The 27,664-nt window shown below is 45.2% G+C and overlaps 1 protein-coding gene across 1 annotated transcript in view; it reads left to right on the top strand.

Annotated features, from left to right (window-relative positions):
- Window positions 1-27,664, top strand: part of btaf1 (BTAF1 RNA polymerase II, B-TFIID transcription factor-associated) — a 122,178-nt gene that overhangs the window by 66,184 nt on the left and 28,330 nt on the right. The window contains exons 17-25 of the mRNA XM_054738604.2: window positions 4,341-4,492; window positions 4,588-4,762; window positions 4,859-5,062; window positions 14,535-14,955; window positions 15,435-15,619; window positions 15,709-15,865; window positions 19,112-19,221; window positions 23,342-23,543; window positions 23,888-24,036. Of these exons, the coding sequence (XP_054594579.2) occupies window positions 4,341-4,492; window positions 4,588-4,762; window positions 4,859-5,062; window positions 14,535-14,955; window positions 15,435-15,619; window positions 15,709-15,865; window positions 19,112-19,221; window positions 23,342-23,543; window positions 23,888-24,036 (1,755 nt within the window). The remainder of the gene's footprint in view (window positions 1-4,340; window positions 4,493-4,587; window positions 4,763-4,858; window positions 5,063-14,534; window positions 14,956-15,434; window positions 15,620-15,708; window positions 15,866-19,111; window positions 19,222-23,341; window positions 23,544-23,887; window positions 24,037-27,664) is intronic.

Below are 27,664 nucleotides of genomic sequence, written 5' to 3' on the forward strand. Positions count from 1 at the left end.
GGAAGCAACCCGCGGCAACCTCTCCATTCTCACATGAACCATTTATCTTGGATTTCTGCTTTGGTGTAATGAAAAATTGAATAAAATTCTTCCATCCAAAATCTCGCCATGTTATGGAATTTGTGGTAGATAACACATTCCTCCACATCTGTGACAAAGCTTCCTTTGAAATTGTTATACCTGCTTCTTTTTCCTATCGATGGCTGACATATCTTGTTGAGTCTTTTTCATAGAAATAAAACTTCTGTACAATTTCCCTATGGTATCTCTTATAGGCTTCTCTCCATATGCATCCATGAATCTTTGAATCACCCCATTAGCTGCCTCAGAGTCGGGCATTCTAATTTCCCTCCGGAAAAAGCTCTGAACCTGTAACGGTAGAAGTCTTCTCTACCGATCTGATAAATCCGACACATGTCCTCAAAATTGATCAGTTCCCCATGCATCTTCCATGCCTGGACCACTCCCTAAATTTATGGTCCAACCATGCTGGGAGGTATGCCGGCCAACCCAGAAAACCTACTTCCTTAGAGAGAGAGTCTTTTTACCACCTCTACCCATTTTTCCAGGGAAAAACTTGCACAGAAATTCTGCAACTGATATACCTGTGGCGAACTCTCTAGAGACCCCGGAACAGACTGTATTGGGAAATCCATTAAGGAAAGCTCAATGTCCTTCCATTTTGCCTCATACTTAAGCCTGATTCATGCTTCTCCGTCTGCGTCAGTGCGGAGACGCACAACGTCCTTGCATGCCTGCCGGAGAGCTCCGCAAGGAAGGACGGAGTCGAGCTCTCTTTTCTAAACATCTGTCAGTCGAGACGCACAACGCAGGCTTGTGATTGGTCAGGACTCCGCTGTCATCTACACCGCCGCCATTGCGCCCTCAAAAACATAAAGATAGCCGAGGTTAACAAGCGGCAGACACGGAGAAGCTTGAAGAATACCTTGCGAAAAAACTCTAAAAACATGAACGTTTAATTGCCCGTGACTGGAGGAGTGAAAAGATGCACAGCAAGCATTTTATTTGTGGATGGAAATGACAGGAAACGTCAGTTTAGAGGAGGCGAGTGCATGAAGAGGTGGAGGAGAATGAGAGACAAATATGTTCTTGTTAAAAAGTCTCTTATATACAAAAAAACAATATAAACACACTATCTTGGACCGATACATGACAGGATACCACAGAACAGCGCTACGCCCTCTGTTGTCCTGCCGGGGAATTGCTTTGCAACACTCTCCAGGAGACGGAGAAGTATGAGAGCAAAACGCTTCAGTCAGTCCGTGCGTGTCTGTCCCTTGCGGAGCTGACAGAGAAGCATGAACCAGGCTTTAGTTACACCAGCACACTAGGGGTCTGATATGGGCCGCCAAGTAATAATCCTCAAAGCATGGTAGGCCCCCCTCCCCAAGACAACTGCAACTTTGCATATCTCCCTCTCGGCCTTTTTTTTTTTTGCTCCATACGAATCTTGAACAATGCATGTCTCATTCCCTGAATTGTGTTGTTGGGACCTCCACAGGATGTGCTACAAATAAATATAGCAATTTTGGGAGAACATTTATCTTTATCGCTCTAACTCTGCTGCCCAGTTCGAGGGGGAACAGACCCCACCTCTCTAGATCCTCATTTATTTTCTTGTTCACCTGATTGTAATTAACTTCATATAACAATGCAGAATCTTTTGTCAGCAAGATGCCCAAATACTCCATGTGCGATTGATGCCATCTGAGTCTGTATCTAGCAACTAATTGACTTGAGGGATCAAAAAAGAATGTCAAGATTTGAGTTTTTTTTTATGTTCAGTCTATAACAGTCTGCCATATTCTTCCAGGATTCCCATAAGCAGCAGAATCCCCTCTTCTGGGTTCCCCACCATTACCAACACGTCATCTTCATACAAACAATTTTATTTTCCACATTCCCTACTGTAACCCCCTTAAATCGGGTCTCTTCCCTGATGCATTGAGCTAATGGTTCGATAAATGAATGAAAGAGCAGCAGGCTTAACAGACAACCCTGTCTGCAGTAGAGCCCTGCGTGGAACTGTTTTCTTCATCCCGCTCCTGCCCGCTCCCGCTGAATTTCTGACCATTACCGCCTGCAACCGCAACGTGTGTGTTACACTCCCGCCCGCACCCGCAGTGTACATGTCTACTCCCGCCCGCAACCGCAAAACTCGGAGAAATTATTACGTCACAATAAAAGAGATGTATTGAGTTTGTGTTCTCTCTGGTCCTGGAGAAAACATGTAATTTTATAGGCTATATCAGGGGTTGGCGACCCGCGGCTCTTCTATCCATCTGATGCGGCTCTCTGTGCTTGTAAAATAATGAATGGATATTTAAATAAAATGCTTTATATTTTACTGAATTAATTTTATATCTGTATGTCAATTCTAAATGTAACGATTGTCTGCGTAAACCTGAACAGTTCCAACCCGGTCTTAACTGTGAGACCGGGTTCACGGGTCATGCTTGTGCGTAATCATATCGGTACTTTTTGAGCTGAAGAGGATGTGAGATTCTGGGCTTCTCCTCAGACGGCTCATGGATGTGTCGCCACATTGGAGACAGGAACAAGCACTATTCAGCCAAAGTTTCATAATCAGGGAACATATTCTAAGTGACAAGTCTCGCTTCAGTCGGAGGAATCTTCCCGCATGAACTCTGGTTCAGCGACGCGCTCCAAGCCCCTCTCCACATCTTCAGCTCGCTGTGCACCGTACGTACGCGCTGACAGCGAGCTGCGCTGAGCAGTGTCCAGCTCAGATGTTTAGATGGGAATCTTTTCTTGGGTGATTTAGCTACATCTGCGATGTGCGTAACGAATAAAATGTCAGTTCGTCTGCATGCGTCGGGGTAATTCTTTCCATTCTTTCTCCGTCAAAATAAACGGTCAAATACAAGAACTATCCGGTCAACACAACACAAGCCCTGCTTTTAACTGTTTTGTTTTCTTGTGAAAATAGTTGAAAAGAGATAAAATTGAACTTGATTACCACCAGAGCCGCGCACTGCGCCGTTACCTCTGTGACTGTAAATGAGGGGAAAACAAATTGATCGGATCCTGCACGTCTTTTAACACATTGGTCAGGATTGACGCACTTTGTTTTCATTTAGTTTTTAACCCTTAAACGCCGACGCGTCACCAGGATCACCGGCGACGCCTCGGCGCATGTGATTTCAAATAACTCCTTGCTACTTAAACAATAAAATTCTAAAAATAAACATAAAGGAGCTACTGTGTGGTGCTTAAAGGGTTAATGAAATCAAGGCCGTTTCATATTCTATTCTCTGTAATCAGGCAGTGATTGAGGTCGCTTTTCCAAGAGAGACCTGAATGAGAAATATTAACACAATCGGAGAAACTCTTCCAAATGTCTGACTTGCCTTGCTTTGGTTTTTGTTTCATAAAGACCTTGTTTCAGCTTCTTTTCAACATCATTTGCCGACCCCATCATACTCATCCCGATCCCGCACTGTTTCTTTTAGCCGACTGTTCCCGCCCGCAGCAAAATTTACACTGCCCGCCCTCGCAAGATTTGTGTTGGGTCCCGCGTGACCCAATCCCGAGGCAGCCCTCTAGTCTACCGCCACGTTGTAGAGTTATCTGATTTGAGAGGCTTCCGTTAATTTTGATTCTTGCTGTTGGTGACAAATAAACCATTCTTAGGCATTGAATAAACTTATCACATAGCCCAAATCTTTTCAGTACTTTAATAGAAATTCCCACCCAACCGTATCATATGCCTTTTCTGCATCAAGCCCAATTATAACTGTTCCGGTCTTCCCTTTAAGTATCTGGTCAATAATATGAGTGGCCCTGATATTATTGTGTGTTTGTCTGTTACTAATGAAGCCTGTTTGGTCCTCGATCAGCGTGGGCGTCAATATGCTTAATCTTTTAGCCAAAATTGCAGTAAATCGTTTAGTCTGTATTTAACACGCTAATTGTTTGAATGCTGTAGAGCTGTGTGCTTCCTTAAGTCCACAACAACCTCCTCTGTCTTCTGGGTGTTTAGCACCAGGTAGTTGTGGCTGCACCAGGACACCAGCCGTTCCACCTTCTGTAGGCAGACACATCTCCGTCAGAGATGAGTCCGATGACGGTGGTGTCGTCTGCTAACTTGATTAGCTTGACAGACTCGTGGTTGGAGGTGCAGCTGTTGATGTATAGTTGTAGGTTATTGTATTAGTCATAGTATAGTTTATAGTATAATATGAGTTATAGTATAGGGCCCTGTTGAGCAGAGAAGATGTATTCATCTTGACTGTTTTAATATCTACTCTCAGGTTTTTATTTATGAAGAGTTAAAATAACTTATGTTTCTGCAACAGGATAAAAGTGGGGCCAAGTCACGCCAAGGAACCAACCAGGTCAGTCAGGTAAAAGAGACCATTCAGGAGTACATAGCTGGTGCTGAGACAGTAACTGAAGACTCGATGACACGAGACTACGTTGTGGTTCGCGCTCGACTCATGGCAGCCAAGTACGTTTATTTATTTATTTATTTTTCTGTTCTCAGATATGGACTTTTTGGGTAATTAAGTGATCTCATGTTCTGTTTCCAATGCTATGATCCAGGTTGCTGGGGGCTCTGTGTTGGTGCATATGTGACCCTCAGCTCAACTCTGTATCTCAGGAAATCAGACCAGCAGAGTCTCTGGGCCAGCTGCTGCTTTTCCACCTCAATTCCAAGTCTGCCCTGCAGCGAATAGCAGTGGTGCTGGTGCTTTGTGAGTGGGCGGCGCTGCAGAAGGTAAGGGGATCAGATGCTCAGGGGACTCGGAACATGGATGTTAGTGAGCAGAAAACGTTTGGTTATTGACAGGCTATGTTTCCTTAAACCCTTCAGGATTGCCAGCTGGTGTCGTCCATGGTGCAGCCTCGGCTCCTGGCCATCCTGACAGAGCAGCTGTACTACGATGAGATCGCCATCCCTTTCACACGCATGCAGAATGAATGCAAACAGCTGATTGCATTGCTGGCTGATGCACATATAGACCTCCAAGACAGACTCCATTGTAGTGTTTTCACCATCGAGCAAGCAAACGAACTGGTAAACTGATAAACACACCCTGCTAATGAAGATCAACATACCTAATCTTTACCTACCGTAATTTCCGGACTATAGAGCGCACCTCAATATAAGCCGCAACAACAAAAAAAAGGTTTTCTACACGCACGCCGCACTCGAATACAAGCCGCTGCGCAGCAGCCACATGCAGGTCTCCAGCACATGTATGGCCATAACAGAAGATAATTAGAATGACGCTACACGGGGCTTTTTCGTTGTTGTTTTAATTGAACAAAACAAACTTTAAACACGGGTGAATGTGCCTGCAAGTTTAGAAAAGAAAACAGCACTGATAGCATTCATATTTCTGGATGGTTATAAAATAAAAACAGCACTGACACGTTATTACCGGTAATTTACATGTTTAGAAGAAAAGATCAGCGCTGACACAGCATTGATAAGCCCTGGATGATTAGAAAATAAAAACTGCACACAAAACATGCCTGGTTAGTAAATAAAACACACTTGCCTACCAGAAGAAGTCATTCGCTCTCATCTTCCTCCTGCGCACTAAAGCCATTAAAGTCCTCTTCTTCAGTGTCTGAGTTGAACAGCCTCAGAAGAGCTTCATCACATACCTTTTCTGTGGCGATGTCAGTGTCGCTGTCCGTGTTGCTGTCATCATCCCGGAGTGAAGCTGGCTTGAATGAGTTCTTCCCGCTGCCGTCTCCAGCGCCGAACCATGGATTCATTCATGCCAAGTAGGGCTGTCGCGGTAACCGCAAAAATGAAATATCGCAATATGAAGAAACCCACCGCGCTGCATCATGGGCCACCGCGATTACTGAACTTGGTTCAACTCAATGATGCATGTTGAGAAGGATGGCTGCACTGGTATCAAAACGAAACGTTACTTCGCTCCTTTGGGAGCACTTTGGTTTTCAGTACGTCAGCTGCTGCGCAGCCAGAGTCCTTGGCCGAGACAGAGCTGCCACCAGCGGCAAAAATAAATAAATAAATAAACGCTCGGAGACCTGCTGAAGTCCCGGACAAGCACTGCTTCTGCAACCGTCCCGAAGAGAGTTTGAGCCGAGCTGGAGCTCACTCGCTACCTGCAGGAGGAATGCATCCACCCTAAAGAACCCCCCTGACATGGTGGAGCAACAACCGGGAGAGATTCCCTTTGCTCGCCAGAGTCGCACGCAAGTACGTGTGCGTTAGTGCAACGAGCGCTCCATCTGAGAGGGTTTTCAGTGTTGCTGGAAATGTTGCCACCCCTCTCAGATCCTCTCTCAAACCGTATATGGTTAACATGCTGGTTTTCCTTGTGGGTAACAAGGACGTGACCGAGCTATAAATCACCGTCATTCGTGTGTGTGAAAGTGAAATGATAGTGCGCCCGCCCCCCGGCGCGCGTGCGCCCGGTACATGTAATTTTTTATGCTTGATTTTAAACAACTAAACAAAATGGGGACTTGTTTCTTATTTGTTAGATGCTGCAGCCAAATTTGCATTTAAAAGTTTAACCTCCTGAATTTTGTTGTTTTTAAGTTCAGTCGGACTCCGACTGTCGGAGAAACAAACGTTACTGCGGTTGTTACTGCCCTTTGATCTGCACTCAGTAAAGTGTTATAAAAGAAGGCACGGCAATTTTCAACCTTTTTTAAATGTGTAAACATTATGTTTAGATAGTACTGCAATAAAAAGAAAATGCTGCAATAATATCTCACACCGCAATATTAAGCCACCCTGAATCACCGCAGGGGGAATTCCTCAACCGCGACAGCCCTAATGCCAAGCTTACGTGCAGCAGCACTGTTTCCCTCCTTTACTGCCAGACTGATGGTTTTCAACTTAAATGCGGCAACATATGAACTCATACGTGTAGTTACCATGATGAGGGGGTATGGATTTGAAAAAAATTCTTCGTTGTGCCGGCTGCTTGCATGTGCTAAATTAAAATGAGCACTTTTTGATTTCCACTTTTGACTTCCACCTGTTTCACTTTCTGCTACAGCGCCCCCTGGCAGGTGAAGGAAAATCTTCAGTAAAGCCGCACCTCATTATAAGCCGCATGGTTCAAAGCGTGGGGAAAAAGTAGCGGCTTATAGTCCGGAAAATATGGTAATAAGCTTAAATTGTATGTGTAACATAGCCAGGCCAGCCAAGTCAATTCTTATGGGAAGCAAAGGGCCTGGTAATGCTCCCATTCACACCATCTTTGACTACAGCTAAAAAACTACAGTGTTGCACTAATACAGAAATAATTTCCACCCTTTTCTGATTGGTTATTTTTGAGCTGGCTTGTCCCGCCCCTCATGGTGCTTTCTGCCTCTGAGTGTCCAGACTCGTTCTCTTTGTCGAACAGACAGGTCAAGTCTGGCAGACCAGGCTACATGTAACGTAGTGAGACTCCCAAGTTAATGACTTGCTTTGAAGGAACACTCATCACCCACATCTTTCATGCCAGTGCATTAAAATAAGAAAAAAGGAGTCCTTTTAAGTTAGTTTTATTTTTTGTGTCTTTGTTTTTGGTCATTTTTTTGTACTGTTTATTAGGGCTGAAACGATTCCTCAAGTACCTCGAATAATTCGAGTACAAAAAAGCCTGGAGTCAAATTCTCTGCCTCAAGGCTTCGTTTAGTTCATGTTTAATTAATTCATGGCTTTGCAATCGCCTGGGGTCACGTTTCACCCGGACCGAAATAAGTAACGCACATACACACTGCACTGAATGCACACGCGCGTTGCGAATGCAACGTAAATTTCTCTTAAGCCATGGTGGACAACGTGGACCCCGGTGGAGTGCGAAAAAGACAGAAAATGTCAAAGGTGTGGGACCATTTTTCATTTCGTAAGGCAGAAAACGTAGTCCAGAGTACATACTGTAAAATGGATTTAGCCTACCACAGCACCACATCCTCGGTGCTGCAGCACCTGACTGACCAGGAAACATCCACATGTAAATATCACTTCTGCAAGCGGACTCGGAGGTCCGCTATATATTCTGCGGACACTGTGCAACTTTTTCATTTGTAGCACTCAGTTTCAGCTCACACTGCGTCTGGTAGCAACACGTCGGACCTAAACATGTGCTAAAAATGGCAGTTTTTACACAACACGTCTGACTTTTTATTGTGTTATTGATGTCTGTTGTCAAAGCTTATTTTTGTAAAGCACAAGACTTTTTCCAGCATAAGTAGGACTCCTCCTGGTGTGTAGAGCGCCGTGTTCTCTCCTAGAGTTTTGTTTTAAAGTTCGTAAATGAGAATTAAACCAGGGAGCCAACTTCCTGTGCTTAATTATCTTTTTTTAAAGGGGCAACATCATCTAATGCCGCAGGTAAAGAAGTAAGATTATGAACTAAATCATCAATTTGTGAAGGGCTAGAAATTGCCCTCTGCTACTTTCCTCTGAGATGCTGAAGTCCGTAAAAATGGAACAGTTGATTTAAAAGATGCAACAGCGTTGTCAGATAGATACAGACTATAGCAAAATTTACTTTCATGTCTCGAGAACTCAGTTATAAAAAACTCAAAGGTTATTAAAAAGTGGTCTGAGGGGACTAGATTATGTGGAAATGTTATTTCCTCACACTCTGCCATAAGTCAGCACAACGTCTAATGTATGATGGCAGGAGTGGGTGGAGCTATGTATTCTTTGGGTAAAACCAGATATTACTAAAGGCTACATTGAGGCTATCACTTTCAGTGTCAACATGAATGGTAAAATCACCCACTACAATTACCTTATCTGTATTTAGCACCAAATCAGATAAAAAGTCAGAGATCTGATACAAAAACTCAGAGTAAGGGCCTGGTGGATGATACAAAACTACAAACGAGTGGTTTTTACAGTTTTGCAGTCTGGATTAGGAAAACTAAGAATAAGATGTTCAAAAGAACTGTAACTTTTAATTGGTTAGGGATTGATTAATAGGTCTGAATGAAAAATTGCAAAACAGATTGCCTCAACATCTTGGCTGCTCCTAGAAATCCTGTCCATAAGTTATGAACAGAATTGGACAGCACAGAAGTCCTATAACACAACACCGCTCTGGTTCATATCGGGGGGCATTCCTCAGCCACCACACCTCTCCAGGTCTCATTGTCTTTTCCCACGTGAGCATTAATGTCCCCCAGCAGAACGAGGGAGCCACCGGAAGGAGTGCTCCAGATTTCTAAGGTGTCATTTTCACTGATATGTAGATGATACCCAGGTATACGTGCCTTTTAAGTGGGGCCACAATCGTGCTTTGCAGTCTAGATTGTCTTGTTGAGGTTAGGCAATGGATATTCTCTAACTTCCATCTTTTTAATGATGAAAACTCAGAGGTTGTAGTCTTTGGTCCAAATACTTTGTCTAGGGTGGGTGCAGTGGACCTCGGTCAGCTTGCCCCATTCTTGAAATGGAGTGTGACTTCCCTGGGTGTTGTGCTGGATGGGGATCTTGTCTTGGACAGGCAGATCAGTGCAGTGACTAAATCTAGTTTTTAACAATTAAGAAGAATCGCCAAAGTAAAGACCTTGTTAAAAAGGGATTTAGAAACAGTAATTCATGCTTTGATTACATCCAAGCTTGATTACTGTAACTCTTTGTTCCTTGGCGTTTCACAATCCCACCTCTCGCTCTTTCAGTTGGTGCAGAATGCTGCTGCACGGCTGCTCACTGGGATGAAAAAGATGGAGCATGTTACTCCTGTCCTGGCTTCACTGCACTGGCTGCCTGTTTCTTTTAAAATCCAATGCAAGGTGCTTTTATAGGCTTTAAATCCATGCATGGCCATGCTGCTGGTTTTTTACTCCCCTTCACGGTCTCTGAGGTCGGCTGATAGGATGCTCCTGGAAGCCCCTAAAACCAGACGTAAGCTCAGAGGTGGCAGGGCTTTCTCTGTAGCGACCCCTAGGCTCTGGAATGATCTGCCTTTGAGCATTAGGTCGGCCTGTTCACTGTCTGGTTTTAAATCTCTTTTGAAAACCTGTTTTTTTAATGATTTGGCTTTTAACTCAGCGTGAGTCTTTTAAATGTTTGTTTTTAAGTTTTAGTTTTTATGCATTTTTATGTTGAGTCGTCGTCGTCTTCCTCCGCTTGTCCGGGTCGCGGGGGCAGCATCCCAACTAGGGAGCTCCAGGCCGTCCTCTGCCCGGCCTTCTCCACCAGCTCCTCCGGCAGGACCCCAGGGCGTTCCCGGACCAGATTGGAGATGTGACCTCTCCAACGTGTCCTGGGTCGACCCGGGGGCCTCCTGCCAGCAGGACATGCCTGAAACATCTCACCGGGGAGGCGTCCAGGAGGCATCCTGACCAGATGCCCAAACCACCTGAACTCGCTCCTTTCGATCCGGAGGAGCAGCAGTTCTACTCAGTCTCTCTACGGAGGAAACTCATTTCGGCCGCATGTATCCGCGATCTCGTTCTGTCGGTCATTACCCAAAGCTCATGACCATAGGTGAGGATTGGGACGTAGATCGACTGGTGAATCGAGAGCCTGGCTTTCTGGCTCAGCTCCCTCTTCACCACGACAGATCGGCCCAGCGTCCGCATCACTGCAGAGGCTGGACAAATCCGCCTGTCGATCTCCCGATCCCTCCTACCCTCACTCGTGAACAAGACCCCGAGATACTTAAACTCCTCCACTTGAGGTAGGACCTCTCTCCCGACCTGGAGTTGGCAAGCCACCCTTTCCCAGTCGAGAACCATGGCCTCAGATTTGGAGGTGCTGATCCTCATCCCGGCCGCAAACCTACCCAGCAAGAGCTGAAGGTCAGAGCTGGATGAAGCTAGGAGGACCACATCATCCACAAAAAGCACAGACGAGATTCTCCTGCCACCAAACTCGACACACTCCACACCACGGCTGCGCCTAGAAATTCTGTCCATAAAGGTAATGAACAGAACCGGTGACAAAGGGCAGCCCTGGCGGAGTCCAACCCTCACCGGGAACAGGTCCGACTTACTACCAGCTATGTGGACCAAACTCACGCTCCTCTGGTAAAGGGACTGAATGGCCCTTAACAGAAAGCCACCCACCGCATACTCCTCAAGCGTCCCCCACAGGGTGCTCCTGGGGACACGGTCATAATCCTTCTCCAAATCCACAAAACACATGTAGATTGGTTGGACAAACTCCCATACCCCCTCCATCACCCTTGCAAGGATCCACAGTTCCACGGCCAGGACGAAAACCACATTGCTCCTCCTCAATCTGAGATTAAACTATCGATCTGACCCTCCTCTCCAGTACCTTGGAGTCTACCTTTCCAGGGAGGCTGAGGAGTGTGATCCCCCTATAGTTGGAACACACCCTCAGGTCACCCTTCTTAAAGATGGGGACCACCACCCCGGTCTGCCACTCCACAGGAACTGCCCCCAATGACCACGCAATGTTGCAGAGATGTGTCAACCATGACAGCCCTAAAACATCCATAGCCTTGAGATACCCAGGACGAACCTCATCCGCCCCCGGGGCTCCGCTGCTGTGTAGTTGTTTGACTACCTCAGCAACTTCTGCCCCAGAGATTGGACAGTTCATCCCCAGGTCTCCTGGCTCTGGTTCCTCCTCGGAATGCGCATAGGCGGGATTGAGGAGCCCCTCAAAGTATTCCTTCCACCGTCCGACTATAGCCCCAGTTGACGTTAGCAGCTCCCCATCCCCACTGTAAACGGTGTGAGCGAGTTGCTGCCTTCCTCTCCTGAGGCGCCGGACAGTTTGCCAGAACCTCTTTGGAGCCGATCTATAGTCTTTCTCCATGGCCTCACCAAACTCCTTCCACGCCCGAGATTTTGCCTCGGCAACTGCCACTGCTGCACCCCGCTTGGCTATCCGGTACCTGTCTGCTGCCTCCAGAGACCCACAGACAATCCACACCCTGTAGACCTCCTTCTTCAGCCTGACGGCTTCCTGAACCTCTGGTGTCCACCAGCAGGAACGGGGGTTGTCACCACGACTGGCACCAGCCACCTTGCGACCCCAGCTAGCAACAGCCGCCTCAACAATCGCAGAGTGGAACAAGGCCCACTCAGAGTCAATGTCCCCCACTGCTCTCGGGACGCGGTCAAAGCTGTGCCGGAGGTGGGAGTTGAAGACCATCTTGACAGGTTCTTCTGCCAGGCGTTGCCACCAGACCCTCACTATGCATTTGGGTCTGCCAGGTCTACGCTGCATCTTCCCCTGCCATCTGATCCAACTCACGACCAGGTGGTGATCAGTTGACAGCTCCGCCCCTCTCTTCACTCGGGTGTCCAAAACATACAGCCGCAGGTCAGATGATACATGACTACAAAGTCTATCATCAACCTGTGACCTAGGCTGCCCTGGTACCAAGTGTACCGATGGGCATCCTTATGTTCGAACATGGTGTTCGTTATGGCCAAACTGCAGCTTACACAGAAGTCCAATAATGAAACACCTCTCGAGTTCAGATCAGACGGGGCCGTTCCTTCCAATCACACCCCTCCAGGTCATGTTGTCATTGCTCACGTGAGCATTGAAGTCCCCCAGCAGGACAATGGAGTTCCCTGATGGAGCACCATCTAGCACTCATCCCAGGGACTCCAAAAAGGGTGGGTACTCTGAACTGATCAAATCAAATCACTTTTATTGTCATGTCACATGTGCAGGTACACTGGTACAGTACATGCGAGTGAAATTCTTGTGTTCGAGCTTCACAGCAACAGAGTTGTGCAAAAATACAGTAACGTAAAAACAAGCAAAATATAAAAAATGGCTAATCTAAGTAATAATATGTATAGTATGTAAGGTATATACATTACTGAATGTGTTTGCTAGTATTTTATTTTTTTTTATTTTTATTTTTTTTATATTTGGCCCATAAGCACAAACAACAGTCAGGACCCATTCCCCGACCCGAAGGCGCAGGGATGCTACCCTCTCGTCCCCCGGGGTAAACCCCAACACACAGGCAGAGAGTCTTGGGGCTAACAAAAAGCCAACTCCAGCCCTCCGCCTCTCACCCGGAGCAACTCCAGCAAAGGAGATTGTCCAACCCCTCTCAAGGACTTGGGTTCCAGAGCCATTGCTATGTGTCGAGGTGAGTCCGACTATCTAGCCAGTACCGCTTAACCTCTGCCACAAGCTCCTGCTCCTTCCCCGCCAGCGAGGTGATGTTCCATGTCCCAAAAACCAGTTTCCTTGTCCGGGGATCAGACCGCCAAGGCTCCCGCCTTGGTCTGCTACCCGTTCCACATTGCACCGGACACTTCATGTTCCTCCTGCGGGTGGTGGGTCCACAGTTGGATGAGCCCATGTATTCGGTTCGGGCTGGGCCCGGCCGGGCCCCATGGGCGAAAGCCCAGCCCTCAGGCACTTGCTCACGGTCCCCAACCCCAGGCCTGGCTCCAGGGTGGGACCCGGGGTAACCCTCCAGGCCGGGTACTCCAACTCTTTGAATTTGCATCCATGAAAGTTCCTGTGAACCGTTCTTTGTCTCACCCTTCACCTAAGACCAATTTGTCATGGGAGACCCTACCAGGGGCACAAAGTGCCCCAGACAACATAGCTCCTAGGATAATTATGGCACTCAAACTCCTCCACCATGATAAGGTGACTGTTCAAGGAGGAGTTTATGTTGAGTATTGTTTTTAATTAATTTAAATTTCTGTGGAGCACTTTGATTGGTTTTATACTGCTGTAAGGTGCTATACAAATAAAGCTGCCTTGCCATGCCTCACACTGCACCTGACGCCTTTGGCCCCTCCCACAAGTTGTGAGCCCATAAGAGGGACCCACATTTCCTCTTTGGGATGTGCTTGGCTGGGTTCCACAAGTGAAATCTCGATCACCAGGTGCTCACTGACGTGCCCCACCTCCAGGTCTGGCTCCAGAGAGGGGCACCGGTGACCTGCGTTCGCTCGAGGGAACACTTTTCATTTGTATTGTTCAGCATAAGGGTTTGGGCTTCACTTTGTTTGATCCCTCACTTAGGACCTGCCTTTCATGGGCTACCCTACCAGAGGCATAAGGCCTCAGACAACTTGTCTCCTAGGATCATTTGGTCACTCAAACCCCTTCCCAGGGAGGGGCCATACAATACACAGGTATAAAATTAGGCAATCAAGATGGAACGGATAAAAGTTAAATAAACCTGATCATCATTTTAACTTTTACATCTTCTGTTATTGTGCCTCTCTTCTTGCACACGAGCCAAACTCTCAGGCACCACAGCCTGCGCTCCCAAGCTCTAGTCACCAGAACACAACCCGCTGCAACAAAATGAAAGCAGTGGTATACAAAATGGAAGGCCTGTAGTGTTTTTCCTTTTAACAGTACTTGTTTATAACTTTTTAGGGGGCGTTTGAGATTTTCTGGTTTTAATTAATCGTGCAACAGAAATTACTTGTCTAATTAGTCATTAGAGTAGTCAACTATCTGATAAAATAACCGCCCGAATGATCGGTTTAAAAATAATGGTTTACCCTAGCACAAACTATACCATCCATGATTTGCACATATTAAGGGATATTGAGCTTTGGGCTGCATTGTGCTTGTTCCCTAGGTAACCACCAAGTTTGCAGAGACGACGTCAGGTCTGAACGTGAAGTCCAAGCAGTGGCTGTCTCTGGAGAGTAAACGGCAGCAAGCTCAATCTACGGTGATGGAGACGAACATAGAGTGGCAGCAGCTACATCAGCGTGTCCACATGTTTACAGCATGTGCTGTCATCAGCCTGCAGATGCTTCCTGACAAGCTCAACCCCTTGGTCCGGCCTCTGATGGAAGCCATCAAAAAAGAGGAAAACATCCTGATCCAGAGCTATGCTGCTTCTTTTATAGCCAAGCTTCTGCAGCAGTGTGCTGGTCGTTCACCATGCCCCAACCCCAAGATCATCAAAAACCTCTGTGCCTCGGCCTGTGTGGACCCTGCTGTCACACCCTCATCGTCGTGTCCTGTTCCCCCACCACAGGAAAATATCAAAGGTAACTACTCTGGATTCACAGAATATTTTTGGCCAATATTAATATCCGATATCACGGCCGATAACCCATATTTACAGATATTGTATATATTTCAATACACTTTCAACACAGCACAATATTCTGCTTCACTTAAACAACACATATTCTTTCACTGCATCACCATCACAGTCACATACCCTAACTAACACCACATGACCACGCCCACCACCCAGAAACACGCACGCAAACGGCAACAAGATAAACAAACATTGGTTTTTAACATTAGCGATGTTTTACTTATTGGACCCATTCTGATACGTCAGCCAAAGTTGGCCAACATGATATTGACCTGATCCCTACTAATGGCAGAATGGTTACTCTGCTGATATGATGGGTCTGATTGGTGAGTGACGTTTGAGCACCATTACTGACGACAGAAAATCAGCCCTGAAAAGGTGAAGTGTTGAAAACCTCCCTGTTTTTCTGTCTGATGTTTTAAGGAGGTGTGTTGGAGAAGGATGGCGTCCACCACATAGTTGACAAAAGCCAAGGCATCATCACCCTGTACCGCCATCAGAAGGCTGCGTTTGCCATTACCAGTAAGAGGGGTCCGGCGCCCAGAGCCCCAAAGACCTCCACCACAGAACTTCCTCCAGGCAGCACAATGAGCACCGATAGCGATGAGGTACATGGACCACAAAGGCGCTTTTTGTAAATGTTTCCTCTTAACTAAAGGGCATGAAACAATATTTGTCTTTTTTTCTTTTTTTTTAGAGCAAGAGGCCACTTTTGGTTCAGCGGCGTGGAGCAGAGTTCACCTTAACAACCATCAGCAAACACTTTGGTGTGGACCTCACCAGGTGTCTACCATACCTGTGGGAGAACACCGTTGGGCCTTTAAAGTCAGTGGTGACAGAAAATCTATGCATCGGTGAGTTTGTGCTTTGCACTCGCCGTTAGGACCCAGGCATGTCCTGGGGTAACATGGAGGATGTGTAACACAGGTGGTAGGGCTGAATGATCTATTGTTTTTGAATCTGGTGATTACCTGGTCGTCAAAGCTGTGGCTGTTATTTTTCTGTTTTCACCCTTACATAGCTCTGCTGCTACTGCTGATATTAAACGTGACCATTTGTCACTGCCACGAATGTTCATTTTGTCTCTCAGCACCGTGGGTGAGTGACAGAGAGAGAGAGGTTCTTCAGCAACAGAACGAGATTTATCATAACACCTAGTTGACGCTCAACTTCTCTTCTTTTAAAACGCTGTTTGTGAAAACATGTCAGACATTAATGGCGTGTTTTAAAATGGCCTGAAAAGCACATGTCCTCTGTATTAAACCCGCACCTCTGCTCACCGGTGGTACGTCAGTATTCTAGCTGGTTGTTGAAATGATTTCCCTGCTGCTCCGCTCAAGTGGCAAAAACGCACACGCTCAATAGATGGGTTTCATATGATGCTGCATCTACTTCGCCAAATGCAGATGGGGGTCCAGAAGTAGCCGGCGCTGCACAAAGCTCTATTTACTTTGGTGACTGGGTGTTAAAATGCTGAAATTCTATGTGGCACATGTGGATCAGTAATCTACAGCTTAAATCAGGAGCTGAAACGTACAAAGCTGGAGTTTAGGGATCAATTTTCAACAGGTAAGAGATTACTGAGGCTTTTATTAAACAGTTGCTTAGAAACAGCCTGAATAACCACAGGTTAACAGTTTTATACGGTTTTCACGTGTCCTCACTGCGAATAGCTTTGTGCTAATGTTTTAGCAGAAACAAAAAAGGGAGGGGCCGGAGCTCTCTGTTCAATTTTATAATTTATCAGGTGCAAGAAAAAAAACAAACGTTTTGACAGAACGTCTTCGTCAGAGATACAGGCCTTCATATACAGTGGGGCAAAAAAGTATTTAGTCAGCCACCGATTGTGCAAGTTCTCCCACTTAAAATGATGACAGAGGTCAGTAATTTACATCATAGGTACACTTAAACTGTGACAGAATGTGAAAAAAAATCCATGAATTCACATGGCAGGATTTTTAAAGAATTTATTTGTAAATCAGGGTGGAAAATAAGTATTTGGTCACTTCAAACAAGGAAAATCTCTCTCGGTGTCTCATACTGAGGTTCTGGTTTCTTTGTCTTGAATTGGATGTCAAATCAAGTGAAAATGAACAGATAGGTTCTCAATCTATAATTTGTGAAATTAACACACTGTACTGACAGATATACACCACTGACAAATATTATCAGTAGAGGCCCTAGCACAGAACCTTGTGGGACACCATAGACAAGGGAGGTGGAGGAGGACTGAAAGTTGGAGAGACGGAACACTCAGACAAGAGGAGAACCACTCCAGAGCTGTTCCTAAGAGGCCTACCCAGGAGAGTTAAGAACTGTAAGCTAGTTTAAGCAGTCTTTCCCGAGTCGTTATTCACTGAGCGAGTTTTGGTATTAAGTTTATTCACAACGAACCCCCTGCTCTCATGGAGACCGGTGAGACGCCTTCATCAGCAGCGCCTCCCGTTCTCAGGCTCTTCTGCATTTTTCATTCCTAAACTTGAAAGGATGTCCAGACAGACCTCTGAATCCTTCTTTCAGCATTTCTCCTCAGGAACATCAACTCACCACACTCACCTCTGCTGACTCGGTGACGTAGGAAGCAAATTTAATGCGACATGACCGTTCAGACTGCAGTCGCTTTTAAAATCATCAGATGCATATCGGAACAAGTTCCACGTAAGAAAGTGACCTGGATCTGTGCTGTTCAGATTAGGGCTGTCGCGGTAACCGCAAAAATGAAATATCGCAATATGAAGAAGCCCACCGCGCTGCATCATGGGCCACCGCGATTACTGAACTTGGTTCAACTCAATGATGCATGTTGAGAAGGATGGCTGCACTGGTATCAAAAAAGAAACGTTACTTCGCTCCTTTGGGAGCACTTTGGTTTTCAGTACGTCAGCTGCTGCGCAGCCAGAGTCCTTGGCCGAGACGGAGCTGCCTCCAGCGGCAAAAAATAAATAAATAATAAACGCTCGGAGACCTCCTGAAGTCCCGGACAAGCACTGCTTCTGCAACCGTCCCGAAGAGAGTTTGAGCCGAGCTGGAGCTCACTCGCTACCTGCAGGAGGAATGCATCCACCCTAAAGAACCCCCCCGACATGGTGGAGCAACAACCGGGAGAGATTCCCTTTGCTCGCCAGAGTCGCACGCAAGTACGTGTGCGTTAGTGCAACGAGCGCACCATCCGAGAGGGTTTTCAGTGTTGCTGGAAATGTTGCCACCCCTCTCAGATCCTCTCTCAAACCGTATATGGTTAACATGCTGGTTTTCCTTGTGGGTAACAAGGATGTGACCGAGCTATAAATCACCGTCATTCGTGTGTGAAAGTGAAATGATAGTGCGCCCGCCCCCCGGCGCGCGCGCGCCCGGTACATGTAATTTTTTATGCTTGATTTTAAACAACTAAACAAAATGGGGACTTGTTTATTATTTGTTAGATGCTGCAGCCAAATTTGCAATTAAAAGTTTAACCTTCTCCTGAATTTTGTTGTTTTTAAGTTCAGTCGGACTCCGACTGTCGGAGAAACAAACGTTACTGCGATCTGTGTTGTTACTGCCCTTTGATCTGCATTCAGTAAAGTGTTATTGAAGAAGGCACGGCAATTTTTAACCTTTTTTAAATGTGTAAACATTATGTTTAGATAGTACTGCAATAAAAAAAGGGCCGCAATAATATCGCACACCGCAATATTAAGCCACCCTGAATCACTGCAGGGGGAATTCCTCAACCGCGACAGCCCTAGTTCAGATTTAGAAAAGTACTCTACATAGAGTTCATCTCCTTGAATACATTTAAAACCAGACTGATAGCCCTTGAGGTGGATTCCGTGTGTTGTAACTGCCTTCTGTAATTTAGTACATTACATGTCTGCGTAACTAACTTTTGCTGCCTCTTGGCCAGGACTCCCTTGAAAATGAGGTATTTAATCTCAATGGGACCTTCCTGGTTAAATAATGAATAAATAAAAGGATTAAACACAAGGACTGCACCTTGGTTGTGCATCACTTTCCCCTTTTTTCTTCTTTATCTATGTTGAAGTTATTTATTTAGATATGAGAATCGGCCTCTGTAGATGGATTTCTCTGAATTGTTGCTTCTTTGTCGTCTTTTCTAGACAGACAGGTCCAGCTGGAGAGGGGCGATCTAGCAGCTCAGGAACTGGTCAACTCTCTGCAAGTTCTGGAAGTCATGGCAGGAGCCATGGCTGCTGAGCTCAGGCCACTGGTGAGAATAACACGGATTTAAAACTGCCCAGCCATCTAATAGAACCATGTTTACCATAACAACTGCAATTTCCATCATCTGTTTTTCCAATATGGAGCTGCCCTATTTAAGTTTTTTCCAACCCTACGATAATGAATACAGGAATTTATCAATGACTTAATGCCATCTGGTTCTCAGTTAATACCACTGGTGCTTAACATACTTCGACTGGTGAATTACATATTTCTGGGTCCCAGCAGTGTGTTTTTTCCAGAATGAAAAAATTACAACAGAGACTGTAAAGGTTTTTGCACAGCAGCCACAAGGTAACAAAAGTTTTTAGTCTTGCATTTAAATTAAGGCCCTAAAAAGTCTTAATTCTGTAGCTCAAGTCTTATTTTTTAGTAAAGGCCTTACATCATATTACATTTTATTTTCCTATTTATGTGTTAGAAATATTTGTAAATTACACAAAGTCAACGGCTGTAAAATTGAACAGGTTTATCTTGGTGTATGTTCTGTTGCCTAGCAACCACGACGCTACAAAGCTGAAGTTAAAACTACATTTAGAGCCATACGAGCTGCCTCTGTCCCTAGTGAGAAGATATTCTTTTACAGCCGGAGACCTAATCGTTAGCAGATTTGTCTTTTAAGTAGACCGGTTAACTCATTCACTGCCAGCTGTTTTTACTGGTTTTTGAAGAGTCACCATGTAAACACCAAAACTACCCAAAGAAAGAGTAGACTCACCTCTTCCATCAGGAAGAAGCTATTTCCGTTCTTTTGCAATTTGTTTTCCGTGTGAGCTGCAGAAGATTTTCCTGTTTGGCCTCGCTTTAGGCATAGTGGCGTTCCAAAACAATCTCCTAATTTGCTGGTGAAGGTTCCCAGGCTTCCAGGTCATGGTAATTCTAAAGGGTTCCGATGAAGGCAACTGGACTTGGGTTTCTTGAAGACGTTCCGCTTCTCATCCAGGGAGCTTTGTCAATTGTGACAGGAATACGGGAGAGTCACACTTATAAGGACTGCTGTAAAGACTCTGACACTAGTCAGTGGCTCGATGCAACCTGCTGGGTTCCTTATATAGGAAACTTTTTATTGATTGGCTTAATGACCTGACCTGTATTGGAATGTTTACTGTGTGAAGGTCCTTGAGACGACTCTGGTCCTGATTTGGTGTTTTATAAATAAACTTGAATTGAATAAACTGTAACTGTCTGTAGTTGTACCAGCTCAGTGGTCTAGTGGTAGAGTGTCCGCCTTGAGACTGGGAGATCAGGGTTCGATTCCTGGTCGGGTCATACCAAAGACTTTGAAAAAAATGGGACCCAATGCCTCCCTGCTTGACACTCAGCATTAAGGGGTTGGATTGGGGGGTTAAACCACCAAATGGTTCCTGAGTGCAGCTGTGTCTGCAGCTCACCGCTCCCCCAGGGGACGGGTCAAATGCGGAGAACAAATTTCGCACACACATCAGTGTGTGTGACAACTAATGGGACTTTAACTTTAACTTTAGTTGCTTAACGAGCAGAAACGCACTCTGAATACTCCCTCCTCTCTATCCACTGAAGAGTCGTTGGCCTCTTTTGTGACGGGTCATTGTGTTTAGGTACAGGTGTGACCTAGACCAGGGGTGGGGGAACCCTGGTCCATTGAGGGCCGCTATCCAGCATATTTTAGTTTCAACCCTGCTTCAACACACCTGATTTCAATTAGCAGGTGATTAACTGCTTCTGTAGAGCTTGATGAGCTTCTGAACAGGTGAATCAACCATTGAATCAGAAGTGTTAAAGCAGAGGTGTGCAGGACACCGGCCCTTGAGGACCAGGCTACCCCACACCTGACCTAGACTGAAGCCGTTTGGGGATCAGGTTCAGAGCCGCATTATGGGTGCTGGAAAGGTGAACCCTGAGTCCTCCCCCCTTAAGATAGCTTCCTTTACTCTTCTCTCAAACCATCCATCTTCTCTGTCCAGAATGTGTATTTTGTCATCTTCAAAAGTGTCTTTTTTTTTTTGTTACCAAGCAATCAGAATTGATGTCTGAATGCTGAAGTTAGGGTTAAAAACAACAGTTAGGGTTAGGGTTAGAACACGGTAAGAATTCATAGTGCATTAAGTGCCAAACACAGCCTTAGGCTCCCAATGGCCGTGGGCATTTTTAACACACGACCTAAGTCACCATGGAGGAATGAATTCCCTAACAACTGAAGTGAAATTGCAGGGTGGCAGAGAGAAAATAAAGAAAGAATAGGACTACAATAAACCATCAAATATATAGAGAACTGCTTAAATCAGTGGTCCTCAATAGGCGGCCTGCGGGCCCCCTCTTTGTGGCCCTTGAACCCCATGCGCAGGATGGATGGGGCTGGGAGCTTCTGGGTCTTTTTTTGGAGTGGCCCTTGGCCCATTATAATTGAGGACCCCGGCTCAAATCATACAATGAGGCACTAAGAAAATTGAGAAATGCATACTTCTCCAAAATCATCTCAGATCACAATGTTATAATAATAATCTCAAAATGCTATTTTCCACAACTAACAGCATCAGAGCCGTGCAGAGACCTTTGAAGGGACGGCTGCTCCAAGTTTAAAAAAAAAGGGGGGGGGGGGGGTACCAATAGAGCAAAGTTGTTAAACAGATTCATGATCCAACAAGTTAAAAAATTCAGATAATGAGACCCTTGGTTTCAAACAACATAATGTATACTAGGAAAAATGTCATTAATTAAGGTAACATTATTTCATAAACAATTGTTTTAGTTTTTAGAGCTGACTTATGTTACAATCATGTTTTTGCCCCTGACATGAATCAGAGTTGTTTGATTTTTGATTGTCTTCCTGAGTCCTGTTTTGATACCAGGTGGTGATGCAATGCATTAAAAAAGAAAAAAATGGAGAAAGTCCCATAGTCATCATCACATACTGGTGATCTCATTGGAGGGCAGTGTTGAGATGCAGCAATGGCTGTGCTCGGGAACTATTTGGTTTTTTAACCCCCAGTCCAACCCCTTACAGCTGAGTGTCAAGCAGAGAGGCATTGGGACCCATTTTTAAAGTCTTTGGTATGACCTGACTGAGAATCAAACCTGATCTCAGTCCCAGGGAGGACACAACCACTAGACCACTGAGCTGGTCCCAAATTGTCCTATCTGTTTTCAAGACCAGGCTTTTAAGTGATTATTCTTTTTCATAGTCCGTTTTTATTGAATGCATAGTTTTAACCCTAACCCTCCGTGGGTACCCTCTGCCTCGGGAGCAGCGGTCAGTGGTGGCGGCCTCTCTGCTCTTATGGGTAGCCCCTGGGTGGAGGTGGAGGTGTCAGACCTAACTCCTTTGGGCACCCAGTGTCGGCACAAAGGGTGCTGCATTCGGGTTAGATGGCTCTCCTGGTGGTGTCTCCTTATCCTATCTGGCACATCTGGGTTCAGCTGAGCGTTGTGTTAAATGCATATGTTTGAGAGGGGGGCTTGGGGAAGGGGGCAATATTTAGTTTTATTGCTTTTATCTTTTAGGAGAAATTTATATGAAAGAGAGGTCACTTTGTTCTGTAAAGCACTTTGAGTCACATTTTATGTATGAAAAGCACTTTATAAATAAAGTTTTGATTGATTGAAACCTCAGACATGCTGAATGTCCAACTCACCGTTCAAAGCCTCATATCACTGACAGAACAGAATAATCTAGACTAAAACCATGTTTTTATGACCACAAGGGTCCAATTAATGTTTTCCAATAAGAACAGTCAACACGTCTGATGTCCACGGTCCGACTTAAAAAAACACTGAAAACCTTTCATCAGAACATCTGTTAACTTTTACAGCAGCGACCCTGATGTGTGAGCATTTCATCCACTTCTTACCTGGCCCAATAAGTGAAGATCCCGGCCAGGTAAACTACGGTCAAATAGCCAATGAAATTCAGAGAACAGTTAAACTCCTCCCCCCGTTAAAGAGAGTCAGAACGATTGTGATTGGTGGATGGCTGCGTGTCAGGTACCTTTAACATCAGATGAGCTGCATTGCAGCGGGATGTTCGACACTTAAGTATGTTGTGATGTCGATGCTCAAAAAGAACATTGTGTAGTTCTAGTGTTTAAAAGCAAATGTTTAAACAAGCTGGTCCTGTTTTTCTTTGTCACTAGTTACTGGAACACCTACCTCATCTTTTCACCTGCCTACAGCACCCGTACACAGCAGTTCGGCACATGGCAGCACGCTGTGTGGGTGTGCTGAGTAAGATGGCCACCCTGGAGACCATGAACAGCTTCCTAGAGTGTGTGCTCCATTGGTTAGCTGCTATTGACGACCGCACCAAACAGGAGGGCTCCATCGAGGCTTTAGCATGTATCCTTCAGTTACAACTGTCCGTTTTAAAGGCAGGAAATGAATCATTTTACCCAAGTTTGTCACTGACTTAAGCTAAATAGCTCATAAACAGCTACATGTTAAGCAAAGTCACATTTTACTCTGTGATCGGCACAAATTAAAATTTAAAGAAAGCTAAATGTACATGAAGTGATAGATTATTTTGTTCTTTTACTAACATTTAACTTGCATTTAATTTAGAAATATAAGTCTGATGTTCTTTACTCAGGACATCATTTATGTACATTTCTAATCAATAATGATACATTTCATGGTTTTTCTTGGATTGTGACACCGTAGTGTCCTTGACCACATGTTTCCAGGTGTCATGGAGCAGCTGGATGTGGACATTGTCCCCTACATCGTGCTGCTGGTGGTTCCTGTGTTGGGTCGAATGAGCGACCCTAGTGACAGCATCCGTTTCATGGCCACTCAGTGCTTTGCTACGCTGATCCGCCTGCTGCCGCTGGAGGTAAAACCTCTGCTTATATCTTAGAAAATGTGTTTTTAGAGCTAAAACATACAACCCCATTCCATTAATCCATCTAATGGATCTGTTCTTTAACATTCTGAGACTTTAACATCAGTTATTGATGGGTTTGATAAACGACTCCTTGCTGCTTCCTGCTCTAATTTCAGCAGTTTTGCCACATTTAGTTTTGTTGCTTCATGTCAAAGGATTTATTCATGTGTCCAGAGCAGCTGTGGATATGATGTAGCTCATAAGGGTGGGCAAAATACAGATTTGGTGAAATATTGCAAGTTTCTACTCACAAATGAGCCTAAAGTTTTTAAGCTGACTTTGGATTAGTAGGGTGGATGGAAGCTACGTTGATGACACATTCCATCTATATGTATATCTGTAAGGCTCTTTGCTCATGAAAACGACAGATTTTGCTTTATGATGTGCATCCGCTTAGACTACTGCAACTCTCTTTTCACGTGTCTGAGCAGAACCTCCCAGCAGGTTCAGAAGGCCTGTGCTCGGCTTCTGACCAAGTCCTCCAAACACACCCACATCACCCCGCTTCTCCTCCAGCTTCATTGGCTGCCAGTCAACTTCAGGGTTCATTTCAAGACCCTGGTTCTGGTCTATAGGGCCTTACATGGACAAGCACCATCTTACATTGGTGATCTTCTCAGTCCCTACACCCCCAGCAGGTCCCTGAGGTCCAGTGACCAAAGCCTACTGGTACTGCAACACCAGGCTAAAGGTCAAAGGTGATAGGTCATCTGCTACTGTGGCTCCCAGACTCTGAACCTCTCTCCCCCTGAGCCTGAGATCAGTGGACTCAGTGGTCTCCTTTAAACTCACCTGTTCATGTTTGGTGGGACCTTCATCACCACCCTCTCCTGGTTCTGCTCTTATTCCACTTTTCCCAGGATTCACTGATTTCCCTCTTTCCTATTCTCTCTCTTTCTTTGCATTTTAATCACAATTGTCTATTTTTGCTTATTTTTAATTATATTTTTAATCATTTTCTTAAGTCTTACTATATTTTACATTTTTTATTTTTGTGAAGCGCCTCATGATTATCTTGAGAGGTGCTATAGAAAAGATAGTTTTCTTTCTTTCATCCTTTAATTCAGATAAGTCATGGTTAGGGTTAGATTTCCAGCCATTTATGAAGAGACCAGGATTAAAAGAGAGATGTCATTGCTGTCTGTGGAAAGAAGCGGGCTTTTTATGTAAAAATACATGAACACTGAGGCTTCTTGACTGCAAAAACATTTGCCTTCAGCATATTTTTACACACTTAACCACAACATTTATTTGACTATATTTGATTAGGTAGCTGTGTTCTGTTTCCTCCATGCATGACGCTCCTTGTTCTGCCCAAATAACTCTAGTTTCAGCAGTTCACAGCACCTAATTCCAGAATGAAGCTGGCTTGTCCAGATGTGCTTTAGCAAACCTCAAGCTGTTCTGTTTGTGCTGTGGGCGTAGAAAAGGCTTCCTCTGCATCACACTCACATAACGCTTGTCTTTGTGTAAAGTGCGCTGAATAGTTGTTGGGGGGCACCCTCCTCCTTATCTAGTGTTTTTAACAAGTTTCCACTACGTGATGAGATGTACAGGGATCCCCCAGCTTACCTTGTCCACAGTCTCCCTCCACCAAATCTTTAAACAAAAGCAGCTCCAGAACACAGGTGGGTTAATCAAGCAGCAGCATGTGGGAGGAAGAGTCTCTGCTCTTCAGGGAAGCCTCCTTTTATCCTCTGCGCTGCTCCACAATTGTTCCAAGGGGAAAGTAATCAGCCAATTCAGGGCCTCCGCACCTAGTCTCTGCACCCTGTGTAAAAAAGGGACAGGGAGAAGGGAGAGAGAGGAAAAACAAAGGGAGAAACGCATACCCTGCCTGACTGGCATGTAACACCCAGATGTTCCTTGGTCTGCCACTTGGAGCCTTAACTTGAACTGTGCCTGTGGTCTTCCATTTCCTCAGTATGTTCCTAACTGTGGAACCAGACATCTGAGATCTCTGAGACAGCTTTCTGTACCCTTCCCTAAACCGTGATGGTGAACAATCTTTGTTTTCAGCTCATGTGAGAGTTGTTTGAGACCCCGTGTAGCTGCTCTGGAGACTCTATTCAAAGAAGAGGGAAACTTGAAAATGGCCACCTTAAATCATAACTGGATTCACCTGTGTATGGAGGTCAAGGGTCACTGAGCTTACCACACCCATTTTGAGTTCCAATAATTAGTTCTTAAAGGGACTTTACGGAGTTTTGAAATTTTATGCTCGCGATTGCCCCCTCAGGCCAAAGGTGTAACTGCAGCTTCAATAGTAGGCTCGTGCACGAGGTGCGCGTGCTGCATGTGCACGCTCCTGAACAAAAACAACAGCTGAGTCAGTTTGCCGGCATGACTTCGACGGAGGTAATAATTTCTTAGGTGTGTTCATGCTGTGTCGTGGTTCTAATTCCATGCTGCCGTTCTTTTTAAAACACAAACGGTTTCGTTACCTGTTTTTTCGCTACGTTTCGTCTGCGGCTGCAAACTTCCTCGGGCTTCCTTCTCCGTTTATCCGCGAGCAGCAGAGGACGTTGTCGCCCTCTGCTGCTCGCTCTCCCCTTTCCGACGATGCAGTCCCATGTGCGGTCCAACGTGTAAACTCCATCGTCCCCGTTCATGGTCGCTCATCCTTATCTCGATTGCTTCTTTAATCCGTCTTATGTATTTTTGTTGTTCGGTGTTTATGATCCTTGTGTTGTCCCAGTCCATTATATGGTTTTCTCTTGTGCAGTGATCTGTTATGGCTGACTTCTTTATTGTGCTTTCTGCTTCTTCTTTTGCTGCTCTTGTGCTCTTGTGTGTTTTCTACTTGCCTCTTTCTCGCACTCCTTTCTATGTTCTATTGTTCGTGTGTTGAGTTGGCGTCCGGTTTCTCCTTTGTATGTTTTATTGCAAAGTTTGCATGGGATTTCGTAAATGACTCCACATTTAAGTCCAGCTGGTATCTTGTCTTTTGGCTGTACTAGTTTGTTTCTAACTGTTGTGTATGGTTTCGTTGGTGTGTTTATGTTGTGTTTTTTCATTGTTGCTCTTATTTTTTCTGTTATGCCTCTGATGTATGGTAAGGTTATCACTGTTTAAAATTCGTTTTGTTGAATTAAAACAACAACGAAAAACTTCCGTGTAGCGTCTGTCTAATTATCTCGTGTTATGGCCAAACATGCGCTGTGTGCTAGAGACCTGCATTTGGCTGCTGCGCAGCAGCTTGTATTTGGGTGCGGGTGTGTAGAAAACCCTTTTTTTTTTGCTGGTGCGGCTGGAAATAGGTACTCTGATGTGTAGACGCTAGACAAGCTGCCTATAAATGTTATGATATACAGAAACCCCCCAGCTTACTTTGAAAGCATCCACAGCCCTTTCCCCACATGTGTTTAGTAATAATCTCTTACCTTTCAAGCAAAAATGATGCCAGCTGCAGGTCTGTTTTCATACTGAGGGACTCTCTCAGCATTTTCCACTTCTCAAATGCCGGACCGATATTTATCCTCGTTCGTTGCCTTCTGCGATCACACTCAAGTTTTACTCGTTTTCCTGCGCTGGAAAACACTCTTCTTGGTTTCTTTGTCTTGTTTGGGGTCTGGGC

The sequence above is a fragment of the Nothobranchius furzeri genome, chromosome 12, assembly GCF_043380555.1.
Source record: "Nothobranchius furzeri strain GRZ-AD chromosome 12, NfurGRZ-RIMD1, whole genome shotgun sequence".
In the NCBI taxonomy this organism is placed as follows: Eukaryota; Metazoa; Chordata; class Actinopteri; order Cyprinodontiformes; family Nothobranchiidae; genus Nothobranchius; species Nothobranchius furzeri.